Source organism: Carcharhinus amblyrhynchos, chromosome 8, assembly GCF_965287045.1.
Source record: "Carcharhinus amblyrhynchos chromosome 8, sCarAmb.v2.hapA, whole genome shotgun sequence".
Classification (NCBI taxonomy): domain Eukaryota; kingdom Metazoa; phylum Chordata; class Chondrichthyes; order Carcharhiniformes; family Carcharhinidae; genus Carcharhinus; species Carcharhinus amblyrhynchos.
Window position 1 is genome coordinate 49,603,418 of NC_137331.1, and position 22,348 is coordinate 49,625,765.

Genomic DNA, 22,348 nt, shown 5'->3' on the forward strand with positions numbered 1-22,348 from the left:
AGCTGTGGAAGTGGCCAATATACTTCACCATAGCAAAGGTCAATTCAAAAGGCAAATAAGTAGATCCAAAGAACTTAAGTCTAACAGTGTGGCGGTACGAAATCAGTGAGCTCTCAAATAGAGTGTTAGATATAGCTGTTCCACCATACTGATGACAAGATACAAAGACAATGGACAAGATACAAAAGTACAGTTATGTTTTGTGAAGGTAATCAGCACTGATTGTTGAAAGAGTGAGTGATGTGCTTAAAGTCCTATACCAATACTCCTTTAAGACTGTAGCTAGAGGCCTGCATAACATCTGGAGAGCTTCCTCTGACTTTATTTTTATCTTCAAAGAGGGGAAGGTGCTGCACTATGAAAATATGATAGATTTTTATAAAATTAAAAAAGGGTATAGATAAGGTAAGTTTCCCCTGGGAAGCAGTGACCATTACATGGTAGAATTCAGCATTCGGTTTGAGTACGAGAAACTTGGGGCAGAAACAAGGTAATTATGAAGGTTGGCTGGAGTGGCCTGGGAAAGGAATTTAGCAGAAAAGATAGTTGATCAACAATGGTAGACCTTTATGGAAATAGTTCATGACTAACAAAAAAAGATATCTCTCAATAAGGAGGAAGGATGCCAGGAAGGGGATAGATCAACCATGGTTAACCAAGGAGGTATTAAACTGAAAGGAGAAACATATGGCAAAGATTAGTGGCAAGCCAAAAGATTGGAAAAGTTTTAAAAAAAAATCAACAAAAAGTAATAAAAGGAGAAGATAAATCACAAGGTCAAACTAGCAAGTAATATAAAACAGATAGTAAGTGCTTCCTTAAATTTATAAAAAAGGAAAAGAGAGAGGCCAAAGTGAACATAGGTCACAGAGAATAAGACTGGGGAAATTGTAATGGGGAACCAGGAAATGGTAGAGGAGTTGAATATCTTCTTTGTGTCAGTCTTCTCAATAGAGTAGCATTTAAAACATTCTGAAATCAATCAAGTGCGGGGGGAATTAATAGTAATTACTTTTTTTCTTAAGAGTTCTCAGGAAACTAATGGGGCTAAAGGCTGATAAATTCTCTGGTCCTTATGGGTTACATTCTAGGATATTAAGAGGAAGTAACTACAGAGAGAGTGCACACACGGGTAGTAATTTTCCAAGAATCCTTAACTTCTGCAAAAATCCCAGTGGATTGGAAAACTGCCAATCCACTGCCAAAACCCTTATTCAAAAATGGAGGGATGAAAACAACAGAACAGGTAACTACAAGCTAGTTAGCTTAACATACGTCATCAAGACTATGTTAGAGTCTATTATAAAGGATGTAATAGCAGACTACTTAGAAATACATCTTATAATCAAGCAGAGTCAGTATGGCTTCATGGAAGGGAAATCATACCTGTCAAACTTATTAGAATTCTTTGAAGTGGTAACAAGCAGAATAGATAAAGGGGAATCAGTAGATATAATTGGATTTTCAAAAAGCATTTGGCAAGATACCACACAAAAGGCTACTTAAGTTAAGAGCCCATGATGTTAGAGGTAGAATATAAGCATGGATAGAGGATTGGCTAACCGATAGATGACAAGAGTGCCACATAGGAGACTGTTAAATAAGTTAAGTGCCCATGTTGTTAAGGATAGGATCCTGGCATGGATAGAGATTGGCCAACTGGCAGAAGGCAGAGAAGAGAGAAAAAGGGGTCTTTTTCAGGATGGCAGCCAGTGGCTAGTGGTGTGCCTCAGGGGTCAGTGTTAGGACCACAACTTTTCACAATATACATTAATGATTTGGAGGAAGGAACTGTTGCTAAGTTTGCAGAGGATACAAAGATATGTAGAGGGACAGGGAGCATTGAGGAAGCAGGGGGTTGCAGAAGGACTTGGACTTGGAAGGAGGAATGGAGGCACAGACTATTTTCTAAATGCGAAAAGGCTTAGGAAATCAGAAACATAAAAGGGACTTAGGAGTCATTGTTCAAGATTCTCTTAATGTTAATACACAGGTTCAGTCAGCAGTTAGGAAGGCAGAGGACTAGGTACAAGAGCAGGGATGAACTTCTGAGGCTGTATAAGACTCTGGTCACACCCCATTTGGAGTATTGTGAGCAGTTTTGGGCCCTGTATCCAAGAAACGATGTGGTGCCCTTGGAAAGGGTCCAGAGGAGGTTCACAAGAATAATGTTTGGAATGAAGAGCTTATTATATGAGTAACTGTTGAGGACTCTGGGTCTGTCCTCTTTGGAGTTTGGAAGGATGAGGGGGGAATCTTACTGAAATTTACAGGATACTGTGAGGCCTGGATAGAGTGAGCATGGAGAGGATGTTTCCACTAGTAGGAAAAACTAGAACCAGAGGGCAAAACCTCAGGCTAAAAGGGACAGAGATGAGGAAGAATTTCTTCAGCCAGAGAGTGGTGAATCTGGAACTCTTTGCTGCAGAAGGCTGTGAAAGACAGGTCATTGAGGGTCTTTAAGACAGAGATAGATAAGTTCTTGATTAACAACAGGATCAGGGGTTATGGGGAAAAAGCAGGAGAATGGGGATGAGAAAAATATTAGTCATGATTGAGCCCGCTCTGCCATTCAATGGGCCGAGTGGCCTAATTCTGTTCCTATGTCTTATGGTCCTACAGAGTTGGGATAAGGGGGTTATTACCAGGATGGCAACCTACACCTAGCAGAATGCTGGGGCCACAATTATTAACAATATATATTAATGACTTGGACGAGGGAAGCAAGTGAACTATTGCCGAGATTGTGGATGACATGATACAAAAACAGGTGGGAAGACAAATGGGGTAAGGATGAGGCAGAGTCTACAGAGGGATATAGACAGGTTAAGTGAGTGGGCAAAAATTTGACAGATGGAATATAATGTAGGAAAATGTGAAGTTATGCACTTGGTAGGAAGAATAAAAGGAACTGAATATCATTTAAATGGAGAAAAACTGCAGGAAGCTTCAGCACAGAGGGATTTGGGTGTCCTTGTGCATAAAAAAAAATCACAAAAAAACTACCATACAATTTCAGCAGGTAATTGGGAAAGCAAATGGAATGTTGGCCTTTATTTCAATAGGAATGGAATACAAAATAGGGAAGTCTTACTAAAACTATACAAGGCACTAGTTATACTACATCTGGAAATACTGTGAACAGTTTTGGTTCCCTTATGTAAGGAAAGATAAACTGGCATTGGTGACAGTTCAGAGAAGGCTGGACTGATCCAGTTGACCCCGGGTTTGGAGGGATTTTCTTATGAAGTGAGACATTTGAGACATAAAAGGATTCATACAAGATTCTCAGGGGGCTCAACAGGGTAGATACTGAGAGGTTGTTTCTCCTGGTGGGAGCATCCAGGATAAGAGTGCATAATTTCAAGATTAATACAGATGGGAAGGAATTTCTTCTGTCAGAGGGTAGTAAATCTGTGGAAACATTTACCACACAGATGGGTCATTAATTATGTTCAAGGCTGAGATAAACAAATTTTTAATCAGTAAAGAAAGAAATAGGGATAAGGCAGTAAAATGTGGTTGAGGATTATCACATCAGATTAGTCAGGGGTTAAATCTTATCAAAATAAAAAAGGGGTAGAGATGTTGTTCTCAACAGGAAATTTGATATGACTCTCTCCAGAGAAACTGGTTGGTTCTCTCTCCACATCTTCCACCACTGCCATAAAAATATAACAGGGATGTGTTTCACGCCATCGTACACGGGCCTAAACGTGCTGGAAAACACAAATGCCGAGAGGTCAGGGCACCCTTTAACAATCATAACCTCTATAAAATCGCTCCCACCCCCAGCCCACGAGCACACGGTGGTCTCAGGGACTCTCCTCCCTACATCAGAGTCAGCCCATCCCCCGATCATCAGCCATTCCCTCTACCATGGCACCAACCTGAGTGCCAACCTGTGCCAAGGAAGTAGCATCTCAGTCAATTAAGTGAATACTGAAGGGGATTGGGAACTGGAAAGGAATAACGTGGTCAAGAGACAGTGGAATCCCAGGAGGATGAATGACAGTTGAGGTGCTTTGGGGAAGTGGCATTTATTCCATTTCAGAATTTTTTTAGTTGTGATGTAATAAACCATTTCATGATTTTGAAAGTAAGTTGTCCCTCATAATGTAACAAAAGTGAATTGGGGAGCAGTAGTATTTGAAAGCATGAATTTTTAAAATGTCCAATGACCCACAAGAACCATTGCATTATTATTAATAATAGGAAATTTGGGCTAGGAATCCAGAACTTTGCTATCTCCCTAGATATGCTATTGTCTTTTCAATGTGTCACGTGTCTTTGGAATGAATCTTTTATTATTTCAAAAAAAAAAGCCAACTTCAGTAGAATGTTTGGATTAGTGGAAATGGCATGTAAATCCTTTGGTTTACCAACTCTTTCAACTTGCTTCTCACTTGCTGCCTGTTTCCCTCTTGCCATCTCCCTTCTTGGGCCCTCCCCTCACTGGCTTTCTCCTGAGAGAGTGCTGAAGACCTCAGGGGTATGCCCGCTTGCTGTTTAATCTGAGGGAGATTGGTTGGTATGTAGTAGTTAGGGAATGACAACTTCAGGTTCCAAGATCTGACAGGAGTGAATTTTGCCAGTTAATCCATCTGATTAAATCAGTCGTGTCAGGTTTGGTTCATATCCATTAATTTTCCTGTCTTGGGAGAGTTTACCAGACCTTTGCTCATGAGCTGGGGTGGCAGTAAATCTCATTCAACCATCAGGTTGCGTGTGGCTGCAATAATTAAGTGCGCGGCCTTTAATGGACAATTGCATGGCTGCTCAGGCATGTAGCCCAGAGGGAACATTGACATGACACGGGATCAGGACCAATGAAGCAACACAATTTTAACTGTAGTGTGCCTAATTGACCCACGGGCTGCCCATTAGTCGAGGAGAAGGCACGGGGGGTTTGCAAAGTGCCAGCATTGGCATAGGCAGGTGTTCACAGCTGGCTGCAAGGTGTGTTAATGTTTCTGAACCAAGGCAGTTGCTGAGATGCGAGAGGTATTGTGCTGAGCGTCAGTAGATGAAACCTGACAGAGACGTGATGGACCTTTTTACATAGATCAGCCATAGAGATAATGACCAGGAGGACGTGGATCCAGGTGTTGTAAAAGGTTCACTGAACGGATATGTGGCAAGTGATAAATGACATCCAGGTGACAGCTCTCTGGCTCCATATAGAGCCATACGCTCAAGCCGAACAGACACTGATGGAGCAAGTGGCCAGCTACCCTCACGTACGGTGTATAATTGGAGAAGGAAGGGAGTATCACTGAAGAGTGCAACAGCACATGACAATGGCATGCTGTGATGAATGAAGGAGGCCGGGCTACTCCCAACATCATCCTTTTATCATCCTGCAGGATAAGAGGGCTCACACTAGTCATGAGATATCTTGAAGGGTGGTGTAGCAGACCTGATCAAGCTGACATTGATGGTGGGGTCAGCTTTGGAAACTGAAGCATGCTGTTGACAATGGCAGGATTGGAGGTTATAGAAGGCAGGGTGAAAGGCACGGAGAAAGCTTCGGCCTAATGCACACTGTGGCACTTTGACTGCTGTCATTGATTGGGTGGGTTGTGCTGAAGCCAAATAGCCCTAGCTCTCATCATCATCTTTGTGTTTCGCATAGGCCGTGCAAACAAGATGGAGCTGAATGTCCCACCACAGTCTTCACTGGGCTGCATGGTAGTGGGAGACTCCACAGAGCCAGCACTGTCACATCCAAATCATTCCATGGCCACCCAAAGACATTCATCCTCTTCTTTTCCTTGGAGGATGTTAGGAGAGGAATAAGTGTGGCCTCTGTGAGCTGTGCCAACGTGCACACACACTCCTCAGTTATGCCCAAATCTACCTTACAATGAGGAGTGCTGGGCAAACAGCACATCATAAAATGATGAGAGAGAGAGACAGACAGACAGAGAGCTGTGGGTGGTCCCCTTCTGAGGACAGACACAGCCATGTTTCACTGGTAAATAGCTGGGCTTTGATTCTCTCACACATGGTGGTATTTTCTGGAGTAAAAGACAGACGGTTCCCGAATGTCGCTGCTCCTGGAGATATTGCAGAACTATGGGTAGACAATCATGGTGTCCATGCAGTACTTGTATACCTTAGGGATTTTTCGAGCATTTGTTCCTTCATTGAGAGTGTGGCTAATCTTTTGGGGAACTACTACTCTGGATGCAGGAGCAGCATGCTGAGCTGCCGTGCAGGAGTAAGAATCTCTAACTTTGGCTGCTAAGTATCGCTGATAAAGTGAAGATGCTTGGAATGGATGCCATCAGCCATCAGCCTCATCTGGGACATGTGAGGACTGAGACCTCAAAGGAGACTGAGGCAACCACCCCTCCTGGTGGCATCATTGTGGGTTTGATGTGGTTCTGTCATGAGGCAATTGTGGCAGTGGAAACTTCAATCTCAATGTCTTTGGGTGGCCATGTATGTGCTTGCTGGAGCTTCTCTTCCTGATGGGAGGCGAGTTCCAGAATCATCTGTCATAAGTGCTGAGAGCCAATCTGAAATTTGACAGAATCATTGTGGCCCTTGTGGTGATGCCAGCCTTTAGGACAATCTTAGTCAGTTTCCTCCAGTGCCTAGGCACCAGACTGCTCAGCAGCAATAACTTCATCCTCTTCTCTTCTTTGCAGAATGTTAGAGAGGAAATAAGTGTGGTGCTCTGGGTCCTTCTCTTCATCAACTCCAGGCCTCTTTGCACTTAGAGATCTCAATATGTGACACCCTGGAGATCATCAACTGCCAAAACAATGCAAGTGTATCTTCAAGATGCCAAGGGTCTGTTCAGTGCAGGCCCTGTTAGTAGATGGCTTTGATCATCCCTGCATCAGTATTGGAAGGACATCAACAGCCAGGAATGACTTTCATCCCTCAGCAGCCAGAGTCTAGATGCTGGCCGGAAGTGTTGTGGCACCTGGAGGTCTTGCAGGATTGCAGCCTCATGACAACCACTTGTCAACTGAGCACAGACCAGTAACATGGTCTTCCTGTATCACAGACCAGCTACCTATTCATTGAAGGTAGTGTTTTTGTTTACCAATATTTCTGGCTAGTCTGCTGGTGCTTGTGGTTATGTGGGTGCAACTGATGTCCCCCTGGACCCAAGGGAATCCATAGATGATGGCAAAACCCACTGTGCCTGTGCTGACCCATCAGCTTCAGATGCAGTCCCCACTTTCCAGACCTGCTTGAGGATGTGATGAGCTGCTAACTGCAAGTTGTCATTCAAGAATGATCCAGGAGCTTAAAGTTTCAGTACCATGTCCACATTGATGGCTGCAGGTAGGTAACTGCCACGGGGGTGGCCAGGTTATTGTACACCAGAGCATAAGTGTCAACTGCCTGGATGAGCACAGCCTCCAGTGGCACTGGCACTCAGTGATCTGCTGATAGCTAATGGGTGCATGGTGTACCCAGTTTCTAGATTAGTGTCTTTTTACTCTTGCAGCCCCTCACTATACCCCTCTGATCTCCTCCCACCTCCCTGACTATAAGGATGTCTCCAATGAAATGCTTCCTGTCTTCTGTCATAGTAACCTACTCCCATTTGCACACTCAGCTGTTGGCCATTCATTCACCAGGGCTTCCCATACCAACCTCTGCTGCCCAAGTGGTGCCAGCAACCAAGCATCTCTTTCAGGAGTCCCACTACTTACTGTTAGAAATCCAAGCACAAGCAATGGGGACTCCGTGCTACTGATTAAGCAGCTCAACATTTTAATCCCTCTTTCTTCAATATGTTGACCAATAAACACGTTAGTCCTCACGGTTCCCTTTTGCATTCCTGATGTGTACTGGACCCTCCATTTTCTCTGCACCTCCTAACTAAAAATGAAAAGGCCTTGGGACAGCCACTTTAAAAGAGCTTAGTAACCAGTTAGAGATGTGCATATTGCCAACATCAGGTCATTGGCCTGAAATATTAACTGTGGTCAGAATTTTCCAGCTCTCCACAACAAATTCCCATGGTAAACATTCATGTCCATTGACTTCAGTGGGACTGGAAGATCCAACTGGGGTGCGGGGCTGGGAAATTCAGTCTATGTTTCTCCCTCTGCAGAGTTGATGGGAGAAACGGCCTCCTTCTGCACTGTATAGATTCTGTGATTGAGATGCTGCCAGAACTGCTGGGTATTTCCAGCATTCTGTTTTGATTTCAGATTCCCGGCCATTTGCTCTTTTGGGAGGGGGCATTGACCTAAAGTGTGGTCAAGGAGTTTTAAGGGGTTCAAACAGAACAAAAGTTAAGGCAGGTGGTGGAGCATAGATAAACTTGGAAAGGATGTAAAGGTGGGTACAGAGTGTACACAACATAGTACAGGGACTCTCACCTTCAGCCTAAGGCATGTGCGGTCTTCAGCATGTGTAATTGGAGGGGTGAGGTTTGCACAGAAAGTTTATGATATTTATTCCCTAGGGGCACAGGATTTAATTCATTTCACCCAAAACCCATAATTTTAATTACTATTGGAAGTTCGTAGCACTCCCACATCCAAATTCTACTAAAAATAAGGACTCAAACAGATATTTTTGTTGCATTGTATTTTCTTTGCTGCACAGTGGTTGGATAGAATTTTTAATGCACTGTAATTGCAGAGAAAATATTTATGTATAATTTGTGAATAATGGAAGTCAGAAATCATTGATTACAAAGGGGAAAATCATGGCGTTAACCGATGAAGTAGAACATTGGCTGCCATTTGATGTAGACAACACTCAGTTGCCCAACAGATCTGATATGTATGACACACAATATAGATGATGGTTCTTGAAATTTTACGAAGATTTTAGGATAAGACTGAGAAATTGAAACTCACTCATTTGATTAATGCAAAGTTAGGGAAATATATCAGTTGAATTAGTTATTAAATTATTTGATAGCATTTCACAGTTTGATTGTTTTTCCAATAAGCAATAGCTAACGGAAAAAGACTACATATGGCAGCTATTTTAGTCTTTGATCCCAAAATGATGAGATCAATATTTTTAAATGGGAGACAAGGTGGGGAACATGACTTGGTAGACACCTGTGGCTTCACAATGCATCAGCATTGGCTATATTTCAGTCAACATGGAAAAAAGTTCTGATCTTTTTAATGCAGGCGTAGAGATCCAGTCTTTAAAATGTTTAACTGCCACTAATACGATAAAGCTCGCCATAATTCAACTGAGTTCCTTATCTAAGCAGTTTGCAATTTTTGTAAAAGCATTTATAGATATTTTAGAGTAGATAAATTGCCACAGTGAGCAATAAAACTTTCTAGTGTGAGCTTTTGGAGCTGGAATTTATTTATTTAAGTACAGAGATTGCGAAAAAAAATCCTTGGCTTAAACCAGATAAGTCAGTTCAAAATCCTGCCTTTTTATGAGCTTAACCAGTTGGGTAATAATAAATGTCTTTAAGAGAGAGCCTATTGAATTCAATTAGCAGAATGAATGAGGAAGGGGGAGACTAGCTGTTAGCTAAAAAGACAAGACTTCACAATATTTATTCTTTGAGTCTTGGTACAAATTAGATCCTGGAAACGTTATACAATTAAATGATTTATGCATCCTTTTGAGAATCTAATATTGTTTAATTCTTTGCCAATCAAAAGTTGAAAGATATCCATTTATCTCCTTAATAGAACCTTGTATTATACTGGTTAGATTCCTTTATTCAAATGCCGGAAGGCTTTTTTTTTATTTGCTGGTATAACAAGTTTTATGTTGAAGATTTATATCCTATACAGCAGCATGCTCATTTCAAGGAGGTCATAAACTGCATTATACTGAAAACAAACAATAATTTTCAAATATTAAGATATCAATACAGTAAATGGTCAGGTAGAACAAAGAATATTTCTTTGCAAAATTCCAAGGAAAGAAAATGAAAAACAATGACTGGTTTCTGACAGGAGTGTTGAGGCGCCCTAGTTACTACTAAATTATGTATTTTTTCTTTTATTCATAACACAATCATGTTTTTATATCTGAAAATCCAGTTTACTATTTAGGAAATGGAGACAGATCTTTTCTGATTTATCCAGTTAGAATCTAGTGAAAATTAGTACGAACTTCAACAAACCTTTTCATATTTTCAGCTAACCAGCTACAGATATTTAACTGTTAAAAGGTGATATACTGTGTTTGACATTTCTGAAGATTTGCACAGAGATATACACCACTGTTTCACCAAAATGCATACAAGATCAGAGCAAATCAAGTTTTTTTTTTAAATCAAAATGTTACTTTAGTATAAAAGTGAAATACTGCAGATGCTGGGATCTGAAACGAAAACAGAAAAAGCTGGAAAATCTCAGCATGTTTGACAGCATCTGTGGAGAGAGAATAGAGCGAATGTTGAGTCTGGCTGACCCATCATCAGAACTAAGAGCAAAGAAAATCAAATGAGATTTATACTTTGAGGATGGAGGAGGGTGTGGTGCTGTAATTAGACAAAGGGAATGTAAATGAGGATGAAGAAGGCTGAGAAAGATGCTAGAAGTGGCTAACAGCACCTCATCTTTTGACTGGGCACTTTATAGCCTTCAGCTCTGAACACAGTTCAACAACTTCAGAGTGTCAACTCTGCTCACCACCTTCACCCCATTTCCATTTGTTTCTTCTTTTCATTTCATTCATCCATTTTTAATCATCCTTCTTTCTCATTTTCATTTTTCCACTTTGCCATTCCCACTCTCCATCTCCCTCTTTTCCCCCCACACACTTTCAGGCAACTGCCTTAACTATCTGTACTTCTGTTCTGCTATTCACACATTCTGATCATTTAATGGACATCTTTAGCACCTCTCTCAGCATTCTTTATCCCCATTTATATTCCCTTTATCCCATTACAGCACCCCCACCCCACAACCCTCATGGTATAAATCTTTTCTTTGCTCTTAGCTCTGATGAAGGGTCATCCAAGCTTGAAACACAGGCTCTATTCTCACTCCACTGATGCTGTCAGAAATGCTATTTTAAATGTATTTTTCTTGTACATTTAGAGAGACTGTTTACATATTGTGAGATCGAGTGTGCAAAATAGCTGTCAGATTTGCAGAGGTAGCAACAGTAACTTCAAGATAGATCACAATATGTGATGCACTTCGATGTTTTTAATAGACAAGGCACTGCATAAAAATAAGTGTTTTTCTCTTTAGAAATATAATTCAAGTGACATAGTTGATGGGTTGTAAGAAGTCTTACAATCATCAGATGCTCAACTGAAGTGGCATGTGCTTTCCGAAGATTTTTTTTTTACGAGCAATATTTGTAGTTAAGGAAACAGAGGGAGACTGGAGGAGGTCTCAAGAAGAGCAATGACAACTTTAGGAAGGATAGTAATGACTAGTTCCCGGAATGATTGTGACAGGAGCCTGAGAATCAACAGTCTTGGGACAGATTTTGATGGCAATCTGCAGAAAAAATAGCTAAAGTTGCCTCCAACAAAAGAACTGATTGGAAATGTGATCAGAAGTGCCAGAAATAGTCACAAGATTTAGATTCAGAATCAATGTGTATTTGTTACTTTTGACTCATTGTTCAGGCATGCTGTACAAATCTATGCAAATGGAAATGATTCGTAAGTGGGAAACATAGAAACAGCAGCCATGGAAGTGATCACACACCACAAATAAAGACTCCATTTATTTTTAACCCGGGTGATTCCAAGTGTCATGTCGCCAACAAAAACTGGCGACGAGTACTATGGATGTGCGCTTGCTAAGCCACTCGAAGAGATTTTAATGAGGAAAAGATTTTAGTAGGGAAAAGAAAACTTCAGACATGCTACAGAGAATGAATGGACTTGTATAAATGCAAGTAAAAGATACTCAGCAGACAAATCTAAGAGCTGGCTATAACGAAAGACAGGCTGAAGTTCAAAATAGCACTGTGTACGTAAAGAAAACTGAGCTAGCTGCTGGAAGCATGGTTACAAAGAGCGCATACAGGAAACTGGCATTAGTAAAAAATGGTGATAGTTTTCAGCATCGTTGGACTGTTTGATGAAAATGTGGTGCAATGGAGGCATAACCAAGTTTTTTGACCATTTTAGACAAACAGTGGATGAAGATATTATAGTGCCCACCTTTCTGGGGGTGGGGGGCAAAATTTTTAATCTCCTCTGTAGTCAAGTGCAACCTCATAAACCAGGCATGAAAATGAATAAACAAATTGTGGATATTTTGCAAACACATTTTTTTACTTAAACCCTTGGTGCTCGCAGAGTGTTTTAGATTCCATAAGAGAAACCAAGAGGAAGGGTTACCAATTGTACAATTTGTAGCAGTGCTTAAGAGACTTACAGAATATTGACAGTTTGGAGATGTCCTTAATGATATCATTTGTGACAGGTTTGTTTGTGGTCTATGCAGTGAAGTAATGCAAAAACATCTGTTAACTGAGAACAATCTCACTCTGCAGAAACTCATTGAAATTGCTGTTTCTTTGGAGCTGGCTGCAAAGGAAATGCAGCAACTGAGTTTGTGTACTCAAGATGTCTGCTGAACGGACTGATCAACCCAAATCACCAGGGATCATATATGTTGCTAGTATGCTGAATGCTGGTGTAAAGACATTGGCCAGAATTCTCCTGATAAAATTTTAAATCCCCAATTTACATGATTACTGCAGTAACTCCTGCTAAATCTTGAGATTTTCAGGCCAGCCTCAATGTCACCCCCCCCTCCCAAAAATATAATTTTAGAACAGCAGTGGACCCCCCAACTTACCAATCACTTCCCCTATAGGCCCCACCCCTAACAAGCCCCACCCTCTTGGCATTCCCCAGTGCCTGGTGGGCAGTGCCAAGCTGCCTCTTGGGCAATGCCAGGGGCTAGACTGGCACTGCCCATGGGGCATCCCATCTTACCCCTGACCTTCTGGGGGAGGGGGTGGGGTGACCTTCAAATTTTCTTTTTTTTAAAAAAGAAATGCACTTTAATTGATTTCTCTCCCTTCCTGAAAGCATCAGATAATGAGGATAAGAATGCTGTTAGCTATGGGTCAAAGATCACTGCACAGGTTTCCCCACTGTCTTTTTCCTGTGGAATCTGCCAAAGGATCAGCAAACTATTATTGCGTAATAAACTCCAGCGATTGACCAACATACATAAAAAAGTACTTTTGCAATAATTATTTGATGTTTAAAATCACTGAATTTCCATACTGACAACAAAACTTGAATTGACAAACTCTTCAAACCTTTGTTAATTGACCCTCCATTTTGAACACTTTCTTTCCTGATAAAAGGTTGCCTGCACAATGCAATCATTTCAAATCAAAATGGTGGGTAATGGAAAACAAAGTGCTGTTTTTAGGGCTTGGCAGCACCACTTGTAATCTGTTGATTCGGGGAGACGCAGGTGAGTTGACTTTACTTTTCCATTTCTTTCCTTGACGTGAAATATTGTAGAACTGTGATTTGTGAACTTACCTCATGGGGAATCTCAGGTGCAAGGATAAACCCTGGCACCCTCAGGCACAGCCTCTCGAGCAGCAACTTGCTTGTTCCACAAGCCTGCTCCTTTTATATTAGTCTCCAAGTAAAAGTAAAAACAGAACTGCAATTAAAACAAAAATTACAGAAGCGGACACATTTAAAAAAAAAACTTATTCCCGCCTGCCCCACTTCCAGCCATTTTAATCGCTTTATCTTTCCTGCTGTTCTGAAGGTAATGATTCATGATTATGTTCTGAACGTTGGTTAGGCCTAGGAGCTTGCCCTTCTATGATTAAGGGTCTCAGAATGCTATGTAACCAATGGCGAAGTCTCATATCCAAAACACACATGTCCACTTGCTCACACATATGGATTTTCCTACAGGTGATCACAATGGTCAACTCTGATTAGAAACATTCCAAGAGGTTTCATCACCTCCTGCAACCAATTGCCTCATCATCTACCTATGCCAACTGGAAAACAAACAGATATTTGCAGTGAAAATAAAAGAACTGTTTGACAATTGCGAGTCCCACTCCGAACATGACACTTCCCATTTTTTGTGGGGGCGGGGAATAAGGTTGGGGGGTAGGGGAGTTGGGGGGGGATTTGCTGCACTTTGTGCAAATGCAATTTATGGGAGGTAGGGTAGACATTTAAAATCACCAGCTGCTTCTACTGCAGTGGATTGTTAGCTTTGGAGTGTGAAACCTGAAATCTGCAGATTAGACCAGGTAAGAGCTGGTATGAACTGTGTGGATTAGTTTGGAAAGACAGGGTACTTATTTGGAGAAGTATGGTCTCCCTTTATATCCACACCCAGGATACCTTTGAGGATTTTCAAGTGTGGCGGGGAGGGGTGGGGGCGGTGGGGTGGGAAAGAGATGGGCTGGATTAGAAGTTAGGGCAAGCAATCCATGAAGAATGGAGCAGGATGCCAGGTGTGGAGATAGGCTGGGTGGAAGGCCTGCCTCAGGGTTCCAGCATTGTCTAAAATATAACTTAAAAAACAGCCCTTCTTCTGCATACTTCCCAAGACTTTTCCATATCACCTCATCACCCCATGCCAAAGCAAGCTTCCCGTCCAACCCCCCACCCCTCATGCCAAGTGTCTAGGAGATTAGTTTTGAATTTCTTCAGGAAAATCCAGGAGATTGCCCAATCTATGATCACAGACAGGAACCCTGAGTATTTATTATGGCTCTAACCAGTGGCTTTGAGGCCAACAGCAGTAATCCTACCATCATACTTGCTGAGCTATGTGATCAGAGCACAGTAAGAAGTCTCAAAACACCAGCTCAAAGTCCAACAGTTTTGTTTGGTAGCACAAGATGCCCTTTGGAATTGTCAACTGTCAGCATAAATGTGGATAAAATGTGCATAAACCTATTGTGGTCCAGCTTATTGGAACCGTCAACAAACCTATCAAAATCATATGTCAAAATCTGTTGAAATCATCAAGAGGACCTGTGAGAATCTCCTGTCAAAGGCAGCTCTAAGAGCATTTCAACATCCTGTCCTTTAAATCTTTGAATTGTGAAAAGAAAATGCTTTCTATTTCACTATGTTGACATAATCTGAGGGCTTTCATTCCCGGATTAATACTACATGGCTGATATTGCAACCATCCATTATTACAGTCAGGTGTCTGCCATTTCATAGTTTGATTGACAGCTCTAAGTGGTTATAGACTCCTTGATGTGGGACTATGAATTCCAATGCTTGTTGCTATAAGTGATGGTGCATGTGAATGAAATGTTTGTTATTTTAAGGCTCTATTTAGTTGAAGGCATGTAAGTGGAGTAAATTGCATTTTTCTAAATAGTGAAGTTGGCAATAGACATTTAGGAATTTGTTATCTAAGCTTTGTATGGGCCGAGGTCTGCACATCATGGACAGTAGGTACAAGAGTGGAGGGTGGGTTGAATGACATACAGGCTATAAAAGCTTGGGAGTGGATGTGGAGGGCACAGCTTGGCATAAAGTATATGAGGGGCCATGGGGCTGCATAGCTTGGCATGGAGTGTGTGAGGGCCATAAAGGTTGTTTTGAGGGGCATGGGGAAAAGGGTGGATGGGGCACATGACTTGGCATGTGGCATGAGGGGTTGTGGGGCTGTGCATGGAGTCATGAGGTGATATGGATAGATCTTGGGAAGTATGCTGAAGAAGGGCTTTTACTACATTATATTTTAGACAATGCTGGAACCCTGAGGCAGGCCTTCCACCCAGCCCATCTCCACACCTGGCATTCTCCTCAGTTCTTCATGGATTGCTTGCCCTAACTTCTAATCCAGTCCATCCACCCCCCACACCCCTTGAAAATCCAATGTCTTGGTAGCCATTTTTAAAGGTCAGGTTCAAGGAGCCAGAAATTCTCCCTTCTCTATGCACCTAATCCGTGAGCGAAAAAGTGGGCCTTTGTTACCCTCACATGATTTATGACTGTCAGTCTTCTTGCACTCCAAACCCCCTCACCATTTATAAACAATAAAAATGTTATAATTTAAAAAATACGGCATTTCTTAATGTCCCTTTCATTTTTCCTGAGATTTTGCAGCAGTTTCCAGGAGATTAGTTTTGAATTTCTTCAGGAAAATCCAGGAGATTTCCCAATCTGTGATCCCAGACAGGAACCCTGAGTATTTATTATGACTCTAACCAGTAGCTTTGAGGCCAACAACAGTAATCCTACCATCATACTTGCTGAGCTGTGTGATCAGAGCACAGTAAGAAGTCTCAAAACACCAGGTTAAAGTCCAACAGGTTTATTTGGTAGCACAAGTGGCACAAATAAACCTGTTGGACTTTAAGCTGGTGTTGATAGACTCCTTACTGTGTTTACCCCAGTCCAACGCCAGCATCTCCATATCATCAGAGCAAATGCCAGGGATTGGTATTTGGATCCTCCTGGGTAGTGTGATATTGTGCCACACTGAAATGCACTTACCTAACAAGCTATTTATACATGGCTATATTTTACCATAATCATTTTAATAACAAAGGAGTTAAAAGTGGCAAATATATTTGAAAATATTTTAAATATGAAAGAAACAACTCCTTGTATTATAATGCAAATATAATTCATGTTTGTATCAAATATCAGTGAATTTCCTGACAGTTGAGATAACTCATCCTGTACTGGTGAGATTTGGTCTTTTGCTCTGATCAATTTTAATGAGGGGGAAAATAACAGGTCATTCACCCAAAATTTCTCCATATATGTTCTTTGTGAGAACCTCGCCCCCTCAAAAGAATGGCAGGTCACTGAATTGAGCCTGGCGTTGAATCATTTATTTACAATTTACATTTTTTAAGATCAATACAGCCTTTACTGTATTTGGTTTCCAGGTTTAAAGACAAGGTTATATCATTTGGATTGCCAGGTAATTGTAATTTCTATAAATTTAGTTATTAAACTCTCTCAGTCACTCCTGTATATAAGCAGATGCTTTGTATAGAATGTGATCTCATGAAGTTCTACTCCAGAGTGAATGATATTCATGGTCCATTGTCCCACCATGTCATGAATGAAAAGGGATTTATATAAGAACTCGATACAAAAAGGATAATTTTCCAAATGCACGCTTCTAGCAGGGAGCATAGCAACATTAGGAAGCCACAGATATATTCCCTATGTGGTTGGAACATTGTGGTATAAAGTACATTGTTATAAGTTAGATCTAGAAAACCTTAGCAGCATGAAGAGACAGTCAAAAAAAAGTCCTAAAATGTTTGTCTCCAGGCTAGTTCTAGTTAGAAGTTCTAAGACAGAAGAAAACATTGAAGAGATTGAAATTCCACTGTGTGTGTGTTTGCTGGTTCACATTCAATTTCATGGTGCAATTTAGAATTAGCTACACTTCTGTAATTTGTTGAATTGAAAGCAATTCTGTTCACTTTCCATCACATACATTGTACTCCCGAATTCCCTAATCACAGACCTCTTTTCTGAAAGGTAGCTCAAATCCACTTTGATGATCTTCAGTATCTTGTTCAACTCTTAGCTGCACTTCCTTTCCTTGTCTCTGTTGCTATTGAAACCCTCAGTTGAGTCTGTTACCTTTAGTCTTGACTTTTCTGATCCCTTTCTCATCAACCTCCCTGCATAAACATCAATTAATGTAGCAGTTTGCCATTCACCTCCCCATTGCTGGTGCTACTCACTCATTACCCTTTTTGACCTCCATTGGTTTCCCATTTCTCAGCATTATTGATTTCAGAATCTTCATTCTCATCTACAAACACCCATGTAGCTTGAATCCACCTCAATTCCGTTCCAGCTCTCTCTACTTGCTTTACTTGATTGTTGCTGCCTCCTTCTCCCCACATTTCAGAACTCTCTTCCGAAGCTACCTGCCTCTACTATAAAAAGTCATCTTAGCACAACCAACTGCTGCAGCCATATTGTCTACCACTTATCCCCCCAACCCCCTCCCCCACATTTCCTAGCTTTTCCTGCTGGGGGTGGACTGATGACTGAAGCATCTTGGAATATTTTGTCATGCCAAAGCTATCAGAACTGATGAAAAGTCATGGACCCAATACATCATCTCTCCATGATGCTGCATGATCTGCTAAGTATTTCCAGCAGTTCTTGTTTGTTTTCAGATTTCCAGTATCCAGAGTTTGATTTGGTCAGGAAACTTTGTTCTTCTTTCAGTCATAGCATTATTTTTTAATCTGTCAAATGTTTTACTTCCTATCCCATAATTTCCTTTGATGAAATTAGTGACAGAATTATCTTCAGAGAACATAAATTAAAAAAAACTTACATTCATTAAGGCAGAAATATTCTGTTAAATTTTTAATTTCTCTTTATGTTGCACATCACTATGTTCCATCTAAATGACTCTTGCATTATTCATGAGAACTAAACTCATTTCTTTCCATATATATTTAGTTACAAAATGCCTCAGATGAGGATTGTGTCTATGTTAATTGCTATATAATCCTAAATCTCATAAATGATTTTATCTCTATATTTTAATTCATTGTGCCACCGAGAAAGGAATCCTAAATAAGATATCAGTATCATTGCTATTACGGAGCTGTAGTTTTACAGTAAAAAGCACAAACACAAGAAAGACAGAAACAAGGTCCTTCAGAATATTTGAGATTATGTGATAATTTCAATGAATCCAGTTCTCTGTTAAGGTTGGATGAATAAATTAAGGACTTGAAATTTTGTTTTTAGTTCATTCTCATGGTTTGGGCATTGTGAGCAAGATGAACAGTTTTGCCCATCCCTCACTGTTTTGATAATGTAATGGAATCACTGACAGTAGTTTGATGCAGGGCAGTAAAGAGTCAACTATTTTGGAAGGGAAGTATATTGGCATTGAAATACAGTGTGGGAGTATATTGTTATGTACACATACATGATTCCATTATAATCCCAAACAACAAAAACAATAAGAGTATTGATCAATCCATGGCCCTCATGTTTTACATCAGCTGTTGCATTTACTGATCAATGGTATTTCTGTAACCTTCTATAATATTTCACTATTAAAAGTTCCAGCAGAGATAAGGATTGCCTGGGCAATATTTCTGAATTACAGGCTAATAAATCTGTTTTTTTTTCTGAATTACCATGAATAATCTAAATTTGTACCCAAAATGAATGCAATACAGATGGAATCCAATCCCTCCCCTACAATTTTAGTATTCATGATATGCGAATAACTAAAATAATTACCCCAACACTGACTGTTTTGAGTAAACATAAATGAATGTGTTGACAATATCTTGATAATTAAGAAAATGAGAATTTGGGAGGTGAGGACTAAACTGTGAAAGAATGTCAGATTTGAATTATGTGCTTAAAGACAATGACCTCTTTTCAAGGTCATACCAATTAAAAAGAAAATGTCAAATGTGCAATAATTGGTGAAGAAATTTTCTTCTGAAAAATTGATAAAAGTTAGATTCCAATTTATACTAGTCCAAGGTTTGATTTACAAGTAAAATTTAAGAGTTTCATTCATGGGGCTGTCTACCATTTGAAACCGTCTTCCTCAACTAGGTGAATTGTGCCTACCAGGCACCATGTGGAAGTATGCTGTTGAATGAGGCGAGGGTTAATTCAAGTCTGTACTGCTTATCATGCTTGAATTGCACTGCCTGGTGGATGGTCATGGAATGACATGGGCAGTGATATTTTAAAAGTCAATAGCCCAGACCACCTTACCCTCCTAGCTAAATGAGGGTTTATGGTTTGCAAGGAGAGGTAAATAAACTACTGATGGTGTATATGAAATTGTGCAAACTGCATTTGACGTGCAATTTTGTTAATAGGACAAATTCTTCTGTTCCACATCAGAAAACAATATAAAGACTTGCATTTTTTTAATTTGGTAAGATTACAATATTACATATTTTGGATTTATGAATCTTATTTTCTGAAGTTAAACTGGTGCATACAAAATATGTTAACAACACAGTAAGGAAGAAAAAAATCAAATCAACTGCTTTCTAGAAAAGAAAATCTTCAGAATGCCTGCAGCATTGTTATACTAATGACTTGACAAAATTATAGTTGAACACAAAGATTAAAGTCCAACTGAGCCAAAGGTATTAATTAGGGGACGTGGGAGGAAGGTTTAATTCCTGTCAAACTGTACCTGTAATAGTAATGTAAACAATATACAAAGATCATGATAGGGTTATATAACCTTGTAACTTCTTTCCTCCTAGACACTACCTGAGGCTTGTTTTGGCTATCCAACTACAAAACATGTCTGATGTTTCTGTTGCTTTGAACTTTGATGCGCGTTGCTGGCCTTCTTTAGTTACTGGTCCCAGCAGCCTTGCCTTTAGCCAAAACCTATGTTTGTCACGTATGAATTGCTCATTAATCAATCACAGAAGAGCTCTCCATGGCAACAGTATTCTTAATAGGTCTTTCTGCAGTGATCAGTCTTTCACCAACCAAAAATTATCAATACTGATTACAGATTGGTGCAGTGGTGGTAGGGGGGGGGGGGGGGGGAAATTGGCGCTGCAAGCACTGCAGGGCTGGCTGGTCTCCCAGAGTTTAGACTCCATGTATTTGCATACAGCTTCGACTCAGATTAAGCACCCCACCCTTTCCACCTTGTTCTTTGCTATTCACCGTATACTTCATTTACATACAGATTTCCTCCTTTCCTCATCCATTGAACAAGCTTAGATGGAGACATCTGTCTCTAAAGAGAGCACTAATTCCAGAGATGAGTTCATATTATTGAAATCCCAGATGGTAGTATTTAATAATATAGAACCTTCTAATTAGCATCTGGTAATTTTCTAACAGTCTCTCTGCATCTTTCTCTCTTTGAGTTCCAGGCCATTGCTAATTGTGAATAACAAGAGATTGCAGCATTTGATCTTTGTCTATCATATAGTTTCTCCTCACTTATTAAATGGTGGTCCATTGTAATTTTGCAGACACTTGTTCACCTTCATTAATCTGATATTTCATGTTTTTCAGCTCTCAAACTTATTTTTGTAAAATCTGCAATCTCTATAATATTTGTCCTCATCCCTCCCACACGAGTTTCAGACAGGTAACATAAAAGCTGATGGATTTTAAATGGTATCTCAATGCTGAAAGAATAGCCACATGGGTGGGGTCTGCCTGCATTGTGCTGTGTTCTGTCAAAAAAAACGTAGCAAGCACACCACTGCAAATGCCCAAATGTACTTTTATTCTCTGAAGACGTTGAAGATTTTACAACCATTAAGGAATAAGACATAAACCAATTTTATAAAAGAATAAAACGAACATTACATAGGGTTACTATTTTTGTTAGACTAATCTCTTACATCTAATTGAGTCTTTCAAATTTGAGGTTTCTTTATAGATAGACTTTTTTTCAGATTTACAACTACAACAATAACTACATATTATAAATAATAAAACGAATTTCAATGATTTCCAAGGTGCTGCTCTCATGCCTTGTCTGAGTATTTTTTAATGCACTTTATACTACGAGAACAGATATTTGCTGAAAATATACTCATTTAACCAGTGGTAGATTTAATAAGTTACATAAATCTTTGTTTAAAAATACACCATAAAAGTAGAGATTTGATTATTTTAAAAAATGGATATATTTGAATACGCTACAGTTTCTGATGAGAAAAATAAATTGCCGTGTATTACGAAAGTAAGGAATTCTTACCGATTGCTGTTTTAGACATGGTGGAGGATGCAAATTGCTCAGAGGCTGGAAGGGAAAGGGGTCCAGCTACAGCAGCGTAGAGAGAGATGACTGAATAAGGCACTGAGTCAGCAGTGTGGAGCTCTGGAAAGGAAAGAATACAGGCGACTTCTATGAATAATAATCACCTGCCACGCAAAGCAGATTGGCTGAAGAGGTCCCTTGACATGACTGGTGCATTCTCTGGATCTCCAGGCGTTAAATATTGATCCACCAATGATGCTAAAGCAGCAGTTTGAAATGCAAATCAATATTAAACCCACCCCCTTCTCTTTATCTAGTGGCACATTCCATGCAAAATGCTAAATGTCTGACTTTCAATAATTAATGTTTTGAAAGCAGCCGATTTTATAATACCTGAAAATTCTTCCAAAGTGCTTCTCTTGCGCGAACACCTATCAGTCTGCGCTATCCGTGGTGCTGAAGCGCAATTGTGGAAAATCGGACATTTTCACTAGATTTGCTGCAATGTTCCAGCATTCAGAAGGCGAGGGGAGGGCGGGGGGCGAGGGGAGACACACAGCCGCGCCCTTAGTTACATGCATTAAATTCTGCCTTAAATCAAACTCCAAAGAAACACTGAATCCATTGTGAGTACAGCTATTCATTATGATTACATTCATTGTAATAGCGTCTTGCTTTTTTGCGGGTTAACCTGAAACACTGGCAGATGCTCGAATCGAGACTTTCAT

General features: G+C 40.2%; 1 protein-coding gene across 1 annotated transcript in view; it reads right to left on the bottom strand.

The window, feature by feature from the left end:
* Positions 1 to 21,791, bottom strand: part of LOC145346988 (stathmin-2-like) — a 56,739-nt gene extending 34,948 nt beyond the window's left edge. Inside the window, exon 1 of the mRNA XM_080194874.1 lies at positions 21,618 to 21,791. Coding sequence (XP_080051000.1) covers positions 21,618 to 21,636 — 19 coding nt within the window. The 5' untranslated portion in view covers positions 21,637 to 21,791. The remainder of the gene's footprint in view (positions 1 to 21,617) is intronic.
* Between the last annotated feature and the right edge of the window lie 557 nt (positions 21,792 to 22,348).